The sequence below is a fragment of the Ischnura elegans genome, chromosome 6, assembly GCF_921293095.1.
Source record: "Ischnura elegans chromosome 6, ioIscEleg1.1, whole genome shotgun sequence".
NCBI lineage: Eukaryota > Metazoa > Arthropoda > Insecta > Odonata > Coenagrionidae > Ischnura > Ischnura elegans.
The window spans coordinates 65,780,894-65,795,058 of record NC_060251.1 but is presented as its reverse complement, the minus strand read 5'-3'; the positions used below and the strand labels follow the sequence as shown (position 1 = coordinate 65,795,058).

Sequence of the window (14,165 nt, the reverse complement as noted above, 5' to 3'; positions counted from 1 at the left end):
TTAAGTCAATCAGGAGGAATATTTAATGCCACAGGCATCAACATGTTTGCCTAGGTTTCTCTCATTATCGATTTTAATCCATCGATGTCCCATTAAGAAATGCGCAATTATTGGCAACTTAGGTAACTTCAACAGATAAATAATTCATGATTGGAAATATCTATTTTTTAGCACTAAATTTTATCTCAACCAAAAGCTCCACCAGAGAAATATATTAATGTTAGACCATTTACATATTCCTAATGTAATACCCTCTAATGACATAGCCCCTAATATAACATGGATGATGACATTGCTACACAAATTTCCCTCCTTCCGAGACCATGAGAGAGCTGTGAATACCGCAGTTGAGCTGCAGCAAAAGTGGAAGTGCTCAATTTGTTGGAATACTTATAGATTCGACAGGATAAAATTTTCTATGACACCTATGGGGATACACATATGTGACATCTGAAGAGTAAAAAAGGGAACTAGATAGTGTATTTTCTACAGGCAGTACTGAATCAAACATTAAAAAGGATTCAGTTGTAACTTGGAGGTAGTGATAAAGCAGGACAAGAACAGGTGTTTAAGAGTCAAATTTACACACATAAATGTATTCACACTATAATTCATTTCTAGTAGGTGACACTTTGACCCTACAAGAACCAACCATGCACAACTGAAGCCAATCACGTAAATTCTATATTTTATTTTGTTTTAGATCATAGTGTGTAGAAAAAATACATCATAAAAACTACAATCTAAGCTGTTTTGATTTCAATTAAACCTTCACTAATGTGCCATAGATATAAAAATCATAACAATAGACATCAATGTTGGCAATAATAAAAAATTGGTGAATAAATTATAAAAATAAATAATGTCAATGAGGCACTCTACTTTGCTGGCATTTTCAGTAGTGCAAAATTGGTTTTAACAAGGTTAAAGATGAACTACACTGCACCAAAATGATAATATTCTTGAATATCCATATTCATTTTCAATAGATAACTGCATATGGAATAAAAAATACCAAGCAACATGGAGAATGAATGAAGCCAGTGAATCTAAGCAAAAAAAATACATGGACTTATGTACAAGGTAAGAACTTATGTACAAAGAAAAATTACATTCATTTTTGCATTTCATATTAATTGTCAATAAAAAAGCAAGCACTGGAATTTAAAAGGGCCGTTACACTGAAAAACTATATATTGAACCACTTTTACAAAACTTGTGTTTCAGAACAAACAATGAAAAAGCCATGCGCCAATACTAGCTCAAAGTGTGCATGAGAATAAGGAAATTATAGCCGCAAAGCAATTCAATAACAGATTTAATGAGTCTTTTGGGCTCCAGTAATGCCTAAATCTTCTGAAGTTTACCGTAAAGCAATCGACAGAGGAGCAAATTATTATCCAGCATAATTGAGGGGAAAGTACAAATGGATAATCAAAAGAGACAAAATATCCAATGTATCACCAGCATTTTCTTGGATATTTTTAGTTTGGTTTCTGCAGCATATCAATGTATAATCGAGGATAATTGAACAATGGATAATCGAGGTTCTACTCTACACATGTGAGCATTCCTATTTACAAAATATATTATTAACTTTGCATACAGTCCAGATGGATAGTAAATTTAAATTTTTTAAAGACTCAAGTTTTATCGATTGCTTTAAACTATGCAAAACATTACATGCCCAAAAATAACCATAAATTGAATATACATTTTGAATTACAGATGACTTTTAGCGAGAATAGATATTTTGGTTTAGACATTCTTAGATAAATTTATCAATTATTCCTGATTACATTTCCTGATTACTTTGTATATTAAAATTTAAACAATAATTATTGTTCAAAAAGGGTGCTACTAGCATACTTTCTCATAAATTTCTAAACCTTGAACTCTTTAGATGATGCAGAACACCTTTAAATTCTCACAAATAAAGGGCCAATGTCACCTTACAGTCATTGATGCTTGAAACACAAGTTTTGTAGTGAATGGAACGAGGCATGGAAATACCATAACAATACAAAAATTCCATGTGAAAAAGAGGGGTTAAAGCTACATGCAGTGAAGATATCAGCCATAAAAATAAATTAAAATTGATCATATAATATCCCCTTCCTTTGCTGTCACTTTTTACAATTTACCCTGTTCAAATTATTTACGCAACAATTAAAAATATTTTCTATAAAATTTCCTAAAATCAAGACAGTACGAGAAATTCCTCAATTGTATTTTTTGCCTGATTGCATAATTGAGACATAAGCAGAATTTGTTCCCATGGAAAATCTTCTAGGTGAGTGAGTGGGCTTGTGTGTGTGTATGTTTTTCTTTTAGAGTTCCTTCAGTTTAAATTGTCGTATTTCTTCCCACTGATATCTTCTCTTAACTTCCCAAACCTTCCCCGTTTTGCCTAGCAAGAGTGCAGCCTTAGGAAATTTAATTCTTTCATCAACCTTTATGCTAACAGTCAGCAACACTCTCTGTAAACTTCTCACCTTTCTTCGTTGCTCAGAAACATTATCTTTTCCATACCCACTTGAAAACCACGTGTCTACTATCATCCTCCTACCCAATGACAATATGCAATGGACTTTAAGCAGAAAAGAAATCTAAATTCACACTATTGATGATGGATTCATTTTTCATATTTATCACCTAATGAATGATAACAAATGAATTTCCACTAAGTGAACTCCTGAAAAATTGAGGTTTTAAATGACGAAGTCCATGTTTCATTAAGAAAAACGACAATGGACGATGTATGCAAAGGAAGAGAAAATTATAAAAATTAATGAAAAGAAAAAAGTAAAAAAAAGCAAGGCAGAAGCCATGCAGGTTGGCACTCACATCAGGTGGTTTTCGTACCATAGGTTTGAACACTATTTGTGAATTTCGCTGCTGCTGTTGCTGGTTACTGTGGTGATGAGGAAGTGGTGCATTGTTGTTGTTATTGTTGTTTATATTACTACTGCTGCTACTTGAGCCATTAGCACCCCCACTGCCTCCACTTGGAGGTGTTGCGGGTTTTTGTCGGAGGTCCTCTCTTGGTGGCGGGGGTAAGGGACGAGATGGCGGCAAGGGATCAGGAACAACTATACATGAAGAAACATGGAGAAAACATGAAGAAATAGAGAGGATGTAAAATCCTATTAGGGATGATTGGTTCTCAGTTCCATAGTTTCTTCAGCTTAAAAACAAAATTAGTAACAAAGCCAATTACAATTGGTACAAAATCTTATTTGGAACTTTTCTTGAGAATAATTTTGGCAGAGGAAAGGAAATTCTGACTTGAAACTTCCAGCTGTAGGCTAACACAAAAATTTTTAATTATGTTTGCAATGAAAGTAAATGTCCCATAGGCTTCTAAATTTGTGCCACACATCTCCCACCGTGTCTTATCATTACACTAAGGAATGTTAATGAGCCCTGGGGGATCGCCTACCACCTTGACCATGAATGATAAATGCCATTCTCACATCCTAACAAAAAAAAAAACTAAAAACAGACCCAAAGACTTAGCCTCCCAACTTTAGGGTCTCTAGCCCATACACTATTGGGATGACAGGACACCAAAATAAGGAGGTCAACAAATCAGTAGAGGAGAAGAACGGGTAGGACATATACTACATAGTTCCACATTATTAGCATCAAATATATTTTTCAACTTTACTCATCATTCCTTTCATTGAAACTAAAAACACCATTTGCTTGCATAAGGTGAACTATTGAGTGGATTTTGGCAAACTGAGTCTTCCACTAATCAGCAGGAAATGTTATGACAAATTCAATGAGGACTCCCTGATTATCAATAAAGCTTGACCTAAAGAAATTTTCTGTTTTTCCATATTATTAAGAGCAACTTACTTGGAACAATATTGGCTAAAAACAACACGGGTATTTAAATAAAATATAAGCCCTATGAAAAAATTATTGTGAAACCATTTCTTGAAATATCAACATGCTATTTTTTTTATTCTTCTCTAATAACATTAATGACTAACAATAAAATTTATCTTGATTTTTCATTCAAAAGTTCTCAACATAAATATAATTGGAACAATTACATAACTTAAAGCCTAATTATCGGCTCATGGGATTTTTTGGCTAAGAAGCGAAAGCCGAAATATCGCCCCTTGGACTAAGATAAGAGGATTACAGGATCCACATCTTAAAGCCCAGGAGCACTGTTTAAACCAGTGGCGTGCGTAACTAGGAATATGCATTGGGGATGGATGGAGAGGCCTGAAAGGGGCGACACCTCCCCCCAGGCAACAGGGCTTGTCTGTGGGCTTGCCTGGCAGTCACCCGTCAGTACTCAGTGAATCATCTCATGGCCGTGATATTAATAAATGATCTTTAACGTTACGCATGTGCAGTTATTATATGCCATAACTAGACCATAGTTTTACATAATTTTTGTTATTTCTCTGAGACTTATTATCCTCCTCATCCCCCTCATAGTTACACCACTGGTTTGAACCATAGAATTTTTAAATCGGTGTACCTGGGAGACCACTTTCTAAGTCCATAAGGGTAACTGGTTAACTCACCAATAAGACGCTGTGGGATAGGTGGTCTTGCAGGAGGTCCAGGCTCTGGGATCTCTTCCCTCTCTCCTTTCCTTCCTCTCCCAGACTCCTTCGGGGGTTCATTATTCAACGTTCGCCCTTCCTGCAATATGCATTCTCATTAGAAAAACCAAACAATATCAGGACACAAACAAACGAAGGGTTCCGTAATGAGCATCTCAAGATACTATTCAGAATGACCAAAAAAAAATAAGCATTACGTCTGTGCAGAGTTTTAACTTGATTAATTTTACCACTGTGCTCATAAGATGAGCATGGAGAAAAGCCAATTTATACTAACATACTCTGCATTAATCTTATGGGAAAGGGAAAAACCACCTCACACAAGCCATACATCCACAGCCCTAGTTGCAAAAATTCTCTATCCTTACCAACGATATCAGCTATTACCATTCCTTACTAAAACAAATTGATGAAACAAGCAAATTGAGCATATCAGGTTCATATATGCAGCACAAATTCTGAGCATTCTTCATAATAATCATGGTCAGGGAATGGTTAAAATAAGATGAAACTTGAAGGATTTTAACCAGATAACTCTTTTCAGATTCTACAGAAGATAGAAATGATGAGCAGAGCTGTTTGCCAAATGAAAAATATCAAAGGAAGAAAAACTCACTTGAATTTGTTGGAAATTCCTTCTAAGTGTATTATCCCCTGGGGCTTGTACTATGGAAGACGGTTCTCCCGCCACCGCTGGCTCCTCCTCCTCATTCTCCGACCCACTGTATCGATAGTCTTCTCTCTCTGCAAAGAAACAGAAACCAAGATGTCACTGGAGATCAAAATCTTCAGTTCCATAACAATTGCTTTAGGACCATCAGCAGGTGTGCTTGAAATGATGAAAGACATAACTAATAGAGAAAACCAACTCTGACCTTTATACACATAATGAAGGCATATTCATTGAACTCATTTTAAGACTATTTTCTAGTTATATTTGTCAAATTGAAGTTGACAGGTATCCCTTTGCAAAATTTGTGCAGTAGGAACTGCACCTGGCATACTTAAACAGCAATGATAAATGAAAGAAGTTTCCAAACTTCACAGTAATTTAACAGGATTACTAATTTTACCGGATGAAGCATAAAAATCTACAAAAAATTTATTTCATCCACTAAAATGGTTTCAAAAGTACATAAATACGTGGAAGTAAATATGGACTTATAAAATACAGGGTGTTTCCATAAGGGCTTTAAAACTCTGAAAATTTGTATAAATTTATTCAAAAAAGGTACAAAATTGGTTTTAAATTTGTTTTAATGGGAAACACATCAAGTTTTGACTCGTGTAATTTGCTACTGCAGAATCATGCCGCAACAAGCACTAGCGGCAGTTGCGTTAAAGATGGGTGCCTCCAATGGACCCAAGCATGCTAGCTGTATGTTTTGCTTTGAAGAATCAAAGTTGGCGAAAACAGTTAAGCATAATTTTTGTACCGAATACACTAAATATCCTCTTAGTAGGCCTACAATTTATGAGTGGCATACATTTTTCGTTGATATGGGGTGCTCAATAAAACATAAGAAATCATCAGGTCTTCAAATCAAATCAGATGAAGTTGTTGAGAAAGTGAGAAAACGTTTTGTCAACAGCCCAATGAAATCAATCTGCCGTGAATCTTGTGAGCTGCAAATCCCACCTACAGCAGTTTGGCAAGTGTTGAGAAAACGTTTGCTTTTTACTTTTCAAAGATGTCAATTCCTTTTTGAAACACCATGTATAGTGAAAGAAAATCCATGTATGGGCACATTACTACATCAATGTTACCTTTTTCTTGTTTGCGCTTCTTACACCTGTCAATGTGATCCTTGAGCTGAATCCTGACTTGTCGTTCCGTTGGTTGGTCCCTAATGAATGGATGCTTTAGAAGTTGCTCAGTGTAGGGTCTTTGATGATAGTCCTAAAGTGATTAATCAAGGTACAAACATCAGTTTATACCACTCCAATCGTTTCCCCATTTAAAACTTATTCTGCACGGCAAAGCTTGAATGCATAAATTCACAACCATATTTCACAGCAGTTCCATTGTAAAACAATTACTCACATCCATTAAAAATTCAGACATCAAACGCAGTAGATTGGATCAGTGGATTGAACTTTATTGGAGTTTCTTGCGGTAAGTGGTAAGAAAATTCTTTGGATTACTTTTGAAATGTAAATGTAATTACTAACTAGATGAGGTGCTCAAAAACCACTGGTTAATTAATGTAATCATAGTAGAGAAACTCAATAAGTACAGTAAGTTGCCTACAAATATAACCAATGCTACTTAGGGGACATTTTCAATAATTTTCACTAACATAATAAGTTGCTCCACAAGATGAAATCTATCTTATCATTTTAGTTAGAAATTGAAAACTTTTTCCTTTATATTCTTCATTGCATTGCTTATTTTGTGGTATTATACTATGAATTGTGTAGAGCTTTCAATAAATTCAGAGGATAAAACTTGCAATGCATTAATTAAATAATATTCAGAATTTCCATTATATCATGTTCAAAACCAATCCGGTTAGGTTATATTACCTTCACGAGAACAGTCTCCACAAAACCATGAAATTTCTTGGCCCATTTCTTTGACTTAAGCCTTGGGGGAGGATTCCTAGGAATGAGGAACAGAGCCCTCATGGGGTGAAGATCACAGAGTGGAGGTTGCGACTCAGCCATCTCGAGTGCCGTAATGCCAAGAGACCATAAATCACTGCGGTTGTCATACGTGGCATCGGGGTTTTCATCACAGGCAATAACTTCAGGTGCCATCCAGTATGGCGTCCCAATAAATGTGTTCCGTCGCCCAATTGTGCGATCCAGTTGTGCACTCACACCAAAATCCACTGAAATTTTATTGAGCATTGGAGTTAAACATGATAAAACAAGTAAACAATTTTCTTTTTTTAAGAAAAAACTATTTCATTTTTATACATTCCTGAAAATTTTATCAATCCCAATGACAAAAATCCACAAAAGCACAAAGCCTATACCCTGAAACCTTGTGAAAATGACTGAAAAAAACAAATTTGAAGAAAAACTTTTTTGGAGAACCATCACATATGTTGGATGTATATGATACAAGAGAGAATAATTTTTATAGGAAAATATTTCATTGAATGGAGATTCAAAAAGTGGGGCATCAAAGGGGTGTCACAGGGGAAATGGTCCCCCCAAATTTTATCAAATTTTTCAAATTTTTATCAGATAAATAATTTTTGGCATCCTCAAATGTCTAAAATTATTCAATTTCATCTGCTGTTAAGAATAAAAATGTAATTTTATAGGCTCCAAAATACATAAGAAATGATTGCTTTAAAATATTTTACACAAGAGAATGCACATCTCTCCCATGGAGTATTCCCTACTCCCTGGACCCAGTTCATGACTCCTTCCCTAAATTTGATGCTGAATCTGCCCCTGGATTCAAATCGAGTTGGCATACAGCAAAAAGTATAAGAACCAGAATGTTCCATTAAACATGAGACGAATACACATCAACCCAAATAACGAGTCATCTCCAGAAGCACAAAGCCAATCCCCTCAAGTGCCTTGTAAAAATGTCTGAAAACACCAAATTCGTTACAAAAAATTGGTGCACCACCAGATGTCAATCTTACAAAAAAGGATAATTTTCAAAGCAAAATATTTCATAAAAATGGAGATTCAAATCGTTTCAGGCATACAGTATAAGAAAGAGAATGCTCCTTTAAACATGAAAGGAATATACATACCTAATTTAACTTCTGCATTGTCTGTGAGCAGAACATTTTGGCCCTTTATGTCTCTGTGTATCACTTTATTTGTGTGAAGGTAACTGAGACCTCTTAAAATTTCTCTACATATATAGGCTATCCATTCTTCTTTTAAACTCTGCCCCTTTGTGGCTGCAAAATTGTAAAGAATAAAAGAATTATATTAGGACACAATTTACCCTATAAAACTAATATTTCATTACTTGTGGTTAAACAATAAATAAAAGGTCAACTTATAGAATGTATGCACATGAGTAAATGACTTCCTTTCTGAAACACTTTCGGAAACACCTGTCAGTTAAAACAATGCTAAGCAAAGGATATTTACAGCTACGGGCACAAAAATTGTCTTGCAGAACTCAGTAGCTAGGTATTTGTATGGTCTAGGTGTTTGTGGTATTCATTACTAGGCTTGTTTCCTCTTCAGAAAAAATACTCCACTCACCTCCAAACTGAGATGGTTTTCACAGGTAAAATAATACATAACCAGAGCAATTCATTAAATGATCTAACTCATCTTTTCCAACTCGGGAAATAAGCAAATCCGTGTGTTTTTAATTTGATTTTTCTAAAGCAATTGATTTATAGTTAAATCATCATCTACTTCTCCATAATTTTTATCACTTAAGAAGTTTTAAACACAGCATATAATTATTTATCTTAATTCCTTGTACCTATCCACATATAAAAATTAGAATAACAGTAAATAATTACATATTCTTTAGATTTTTGTACAATAATTGTGGCTTCTTTCATTTTTTTTCATATTTTTTCACATTTTTCTACTCATCTAATTCTTCCATGAAAATATTGTACACTCTATATTTTAATTTTTTCAGACATGTGTTACATCCATCTTCATATATGGCTTGGTACAAATATCTTTCACACATCTCAGTTACATATCTTTATAAATAAATTTATACCAAAAAAGATGATTTTTTTCCATATTTTAATGATGGCTACTTACATTTGACTAAATCTGTAACTGATCCTGCTCCACAGTACTCCATCACCAGCTGAAATGAGTGATACGTTTTATTAAAACATGTATATTTAGAGCACTTGACAATAAAACCTAATTTTTCATTAATCTATTCTAACAGAAATAAATATATATACTACTTCATCCATTCACAAAAGCCATAAGCGTAATCATAAAATATAAATTCACAGAAGTGGAAAGAAAGGGATAGGAAAACATAAAATAAAATGGATAAAGATAATGGTATTGTGGTACATTGAAAAAGTCAGAAATATGAGGATAAAAGTGCAAAGAAGGTAGCCACTGGATTTTGAAGCTGTACATCATACAAAGACAGTAGAATGAAGTAACAGCCAAAGCCAATTGCAATCAAAATAACACCTAAAATGACATAATAGTTCCTACAACTGCATCCTATACAGAAAAAAAATATTGACCCAATTTCAACTTCTATCAACTTACCCACAGTTGATCATCCTTCCCAGGAGGACTCTTTTTAATAAACGCACCATAATATGTGGCAATGTTTCTGTGATTGGAATACTGAAATTAAGAAAGGCACATGAGAGTTTTAAAATGAGTTTTCCCACACAGAGTAAAACATCGATAAACATTTAAAAAAGGAGCATGCAAGATTGCCTCAACAAATTTAAGTACCTTTTTTAAGACATTGATTTCCAGTTTTATTTCTTCCTCCTCGTCCTGTCAATGAAAAAAACAACAAACTTTTAGTATCCAAAAAAAGTTATCTATTCCACATCGTAGCCTAAGAAAATAAACACAAAATATGAATATAGAGAAGCCACTTTAGTCATGCGCAGTAAATTTACGGGGCCAGCTCATTTAAAGTCATTCTCCAAATTGTCAAGTTTTTAAATAAAAAACATAATACAGCTTAGTTTGACAAAAAAAAGCACAAGAGACACAATGCTTACAGCAGGAGTGCCCACAAGGGGTGAAGTGCGCACAATAGGTTCCATTGAAATCTGGGCGAAGGCCTCATAAAATTATATTAACGGTTAACAAATATAAAATTATTCTCTGACAAAAGTAGGAAATATGTAGGAAAATTGGCAACTGCTACAAACTGTAGCCCAGAGGAATATGCATCAGGAGTTAAAAAAAAGTCGGGTAGAGCTTTTTTTTGTGGGGGGAGGGGGGAGAGTTTAGTCATCACGTTTGAGGGGTTTGGTAGTGAGATGTATTTTGTTGGATATCAAATAAGTACACATCCAAAGAATTGTAAGAGATATCCATGGGCAGATGAATTACTGCTAGCATACAGATTATTATTTCATATAGCCCCAAAGTTGAAATAAGGGAACTAAGAGATAACATGAATAGTACACAGCTTACAGCTACAGGACTTAAAATTAAGATGTATCATGCAAAAGTAACCTCCAAGGTGAAACCTATTTCAAAATTATTTTTACCATTTTTCAAAGGTTACTCATTGCAGGAGAGACAATACACATAAAAACACCCTTATGTTATTCTAATTCAAATAAGGAATCATCTTCCAAACCTTAACAGTAGGATAAGTTTATGTGAGCCATCTTCTTTTCCTAGTCTTAATCATGGACCATAATCATACAAGTGATACAACTCTGCTAATCACCATAACATGTCCATATTGCAAGCATGCATGGTGAACAAGATTCTTTCTTCATTTTTATGTAATGAGTGAGTGGTAAAGGCCAGACATTGAAACCATAGACGTATTCACTGTCTAACAACATGCACTGGCTAGTACCAGCTCTCTCTCCTTTACAGTGCTACTGATGTTGGGTAAAGTACCAGAATCCCTCCACCAAGTATACTAAAGGAAGTGTTTTAATTCCAGTTATGAGTGAAATGAAAAGACTCAGGGAACAGATGATAAAGATGCTGTAACTCAAATGGCATGAGTAACTAACAAAACAAAGAATTAAATATGCCAGGGGCACCCAAACTATAACCTAAATGCCACAAGCCCACAAAGCGATTTTCAGTCTAATTCTTACTTTCTCATTGGCATACAAATGCATTTTATGCTAACATTTTGCATGTGTTCTGGATCATGACTTGAAATGTGGCACTCAGGAGTTTGACACTACTGGCAAATCCAAGAGCTAGCAAGAAGTCATAATACACCACACAGATTTTGGGATGTTTTCCCCTGTTGAAGAGGGAAGTCACTTAGCTATGAAATGAGGAGGGACTTTCCAAGTTAACATTCATCCTCAACATTAGACCTAAATACAGGGAAACAAACTGCGATGAATAGCAAAAAATTTCACACTCACCTCTGTGACGTCCATGACCTTGATGGCAGCCAGCTGACCAGTCTTTGTGTGTCGCCCCTGGAAGAAGAGAGAAAAGACTGATTAGTGATCTCACAAAATTCCAAGCAAAAACATATAATATGACTATGCATTTAATATTTTTTTTACAATTCCAAGCCAGTTCAGTCATCATAGAGGGAAGGAATAATCTGCACACAAGAAATTGCTATCTTGAGATGCCAAAAGTAATACAACAAACATATTCTATAGTGCAGAAAAGATTTTTGAATACATGGAGAATTTTGAAACTTAGAAATAATGATAAAATTCCCATTTCACCAGAATAAACAATGGGCATTGGAAATACAGTACAGCACAGACCTTTTCCAACATTTGCTTGCTTCTCAGCACAAAAATTGTCACCAGAGAAAACACTTAAGTAAAATTATTAAACTTTGAGATTCTTGTAAATATTGAAAACTAGCAGGCTACCCAGCGTTGCTCGAGAAGGGTGGTACCCAGAGAAAAGGGAAACTTGGAATTCACGATCAAATTGCAGGATTCTTAGGTTCTCTCTTTGAGCGTTTCAAGAGGTGTGCCTATCCAGCAGGATGTTCATTCGCGTAAGTTTTATGATGTAACGTAACAAACGGTAATCAGAAAATGACGCGAAGGACGTGTGGGGCGCAACCGAAAGTGGCACTACCGGCTTTGAGAGGATGATATGCACCTATGTACTAACTTTGGTCACAATCTGTCCAGCCGTATGGAAACGCATTGCGGACAGACAAACAGACATCCCCTTTTATAAATATGTTTAGATTGTCTAGCCTATAAACGCTGACAATTTCGAGATAATAGTTCCAGTTTAAAAAGAGTGATTCGTCAAGATAAAAGACTGGCCGAGAGGGACTGATGCGTATTCTTAGCGGGTCCATAGTAGGTGTCCGTCTTAACAAGAATGGCCGAGCTTAACCAACGCGTCTTTTGGTAAAAAAAAGGGAAGGTGAGGAAGACTGAAGAAACACAGCAAAAGAGAGAGGGACTACAAGGAGAAAAGGTTTGAGCAAAAAATACGGGAGCCTGAGCACCGGATTTCCGGCCATCCATCCTATAACCACCTTATCAGCGGTCAGAGGGGAGACTTGGGCGAGCGACAAGAAAAGCGGCCCACTTTCGGAGCCGCAGCATCGGAGGAGGAAGCACTTCCCGGCGCCAGAACATCCGATCGACGAAAAAGGAGGAAGAAGGCACGCTGTCAATGCGGGATTTTCGACAATTCTATCGGACATGGACGGTTTTTAGAATTAACTACCTTCGATAATCATAATTTCAATATACGATTTCAGCATTAATCGATATAAGGGGGCATTCATTAATTACGTGAGGCGTTTAGAGCGAGAGTCAAGCCGATTCTCACCCAATCTCACGTGGGGCAGAGGGGGGATACTGACAAGTATTTTTTAAATTTTTTCCGCAATAATCAGTATAAAATTGAGAGAAATCTGAGTTGAATCGACCAAAACGTAATCTTAAATATTATTCTTAACTAATCTTATATAAAAATAATATAAAATTCATTTTTTTATAATTCCAAGGCAATGAAACATATATTAACGTATATGCACTGAAAATACGTATACTGAACAATCTCACGAGAGATTAGAGGGAGGGGGTCGAGCCAAATCTCACGACATCTCACTAAGGGGGTGGGAGTGGTTCAAAAATCGCCAAAATCACCTCACATAATTGATGAACGCCCCCTAATTCATTGGTATAAGTATTCTTAAATGCGGGGGTAAAAAATCAAGGGGTGCAAGTAATTTTTTCCTAAACAGAGTTAGGTGGATAACTAGGTAAAAAAAACGAGATCAACTAAATATTTATGAGTGCATTTGATTTCCCACTCATGTCGATACCACAGAGACTCACTCGTATCCCGTGGCCTCCAAGGTTTTGTATATTTCTTCTATCAATGTTTATATTTAACTCTGTTTGGAAAAAATCACTTGTATCGCCTCGCTTATCACCCCCTCATATATATTAATTTTGCACACTGCGAGTCGAAATAATCTGACGAAGAAGCCTAAAACAGCTTCTGTTCTATAGCCCTAACCAATAATTCTTGCACACTGAATTTAATTAAAAATTTCTACCTTTTCCGAATACCCTCTCAACATACCTCTCTCTCATTTCCCCTCCTTCAACATTTGTACACTACACTATAATAAGTCGTCAGACATACATATAAAACACTAAAAGCGGTCGTTGAACACACCGCAAGAATCTATAATTTCCCGTCTGGATTCTCTTCTTAAGCTACTAGTTCCCCTCTCCTGCAGTGCATCAAGTACTTCCCACGTCTGTCTTCCTTTCCGTCCACCGTAATATAGACGTCCCTTTTCACACCCACTTGTCCCAACTTTATTAGTCCGTAGAGAACATTTTACATGTTTCTCAGCCTTAAAGCTCCATACTTTCCTTAAGTCCAGTAGTGATGTCTTGATATAAAATTTCTGTCATGAGATACATAGTACCCTCTGAAGAGCACAAGCATCCTCAAATTGTCCACGCGATATGT

The 14,165-nt window shown here is 35.7% G+C and overlaps 1 protein-coding gene across 9 annotated transcripts in view; it reads right to left on the bottom strand.

Annotated features, from left to right (window-relative positions):
* The window catches only part of LOC124160916 (serine/threonine-protein kinase mig-15), a 246,035-nt gene that overhangs the window by 39,501 nt on the left and 192,369 nt on the right, over positions 1 to 14,165 (bottom strand). For 6 of the 9 annotated variants that reach the window (XM_046537032.1, XM_046537033.1, XM_046537034.1 and 3 more), the window contains 10 exons: positions 11,606 to 11,662; positions 9,978 to 10,022; positions 9,783 to 9,863; positions 9,306 to 9,354; positions 8,315 to 8,467; positions 7,119 to 7,426; positions 6,360 to 6,492; positions 5,209 to 5,336; positions 4,551 to 4,671; positions 2,848 to 3,092 (listed from right to left, as the gene is read on the bottom strand). In XM_046537032.1, the coding sequence (XP_046392988.1) occupies positions 2,848 to 3,092; positions 4,551 to 4,671; positions 5,209 to 5,336; positions 6,360 to 6,492; positions 7,119 to 7,426; positions 8,315 to 8,467; positions 9,306 to 9,354; positions 9,783 to 9,863; positions 9,978 to 10,022; positions 11,606 to 11,662 (1,320 nt within the window). The remainder of the gene's footprint in view (positions 1 to 2,847; positions 3,093 to 4,550; positions 4,672 to 5,208; positions 5,337 to 6,359; positions 6,493 to 7,118; positions 7,427 to 8,314; positions 8,468 to 9,305; positions 9,355 to 9,782; positions 9,864 to 9,977; positions 10,023 to 11,605; positions 11,663 to 14,165) is intronic. The other 3 variants (XM_046537035.1, XM_046537041.1, XM_046537036.1) reach the window with 1 other exon arrangement.